This window comes from Ailuropoda melanoleuca, unplaced genomic scaffold, assembly GCF_002007445.2.
Source record: "Ailuropoda melanoleuca isolate Jingjing unplaced genomic scaffold, ASM200744v2 unplaced-scaffold43473, whole genome shotgun sequence".
Taxonomy (NCBI): Eukaryota; Metazoa; Chordata; class Mammalia; order Carnivora; family Ursidae; genus Ailuropoda; species Ailuropoda melanoleuca.
Window position 1 is genome coordinate 1 of NW_023215474.1, and position 610 is coordinate 610.

General features: G+C 42.8%; 1 protein-coding gene across 1 annotated transcript; it reads right to left on the bottom strand.

Moving 5' to 3' along the window:
- Positions 1-240: 240 nt before the first annotated feature.
- LOC117799131 (thioredoxin-like) lies at positions 241-558 on the bottom strand. Its single transcript, XM_034651584.1, has one exon. The coding sequence runs from the start codon at positions 556-558 to the stop codon at positions 241-243; it is 318 nt and encodes a 105-aa protein (XP_034507475.1).
- Between the last annotated feature and the right edge of the window lie 52 nt (positions 559-610).

Sequence of the window (610 nt, forward strand, 5' to 3'; positions counted from 1 at the left end):
CACGAGTCAACATATCCAGTTCCTACCATCAATGGTAAAAAGAAAACATTCTTTTTCGGAGGAATAGGTCAGGATCTAGGACAATAAGCCAAATGCATTCCTTCTGAGCACTACATGCGTAAGGAGTCTTTCACCCATTGCAGGTGTCTACATGGAAGCTTTCCCTTTAAGGCTCAAACATTTCTCTGGAATCACTTGAGAATTCCCTTCATTGTAGAAAAGCAGCCTTTCACGTTTTTTTCACTTCAGCTCCTTCACTTTCTTCTCCAGATTCTCTTTATTTGCTCCAGAAAAGCTGTCAATCTTCTGGGATTCTTTGTAGAAGCAGAATGTCGGCATGCACTTTATTTCGCAGAATGCTGCTACATCCTGAGCATCATCTACATCTACTTTAAGGAAGACTGCATCCGGATGGTCCAGGCTGAGTTGTTCAAAGAACGGTGCAATCATTTTGCATGGCCCACACCAAGTAGCTGTGAAGTCTATCACCACCAATTTACAACCAGCATCAGCCAATGCTTTATTGAATTCATCCAAAGAATGTATGTGCTGGACCATTTTCACGACTTCTAGGCAGATTCTGGCGAAGATCGGTTCAAGCAAACACCGC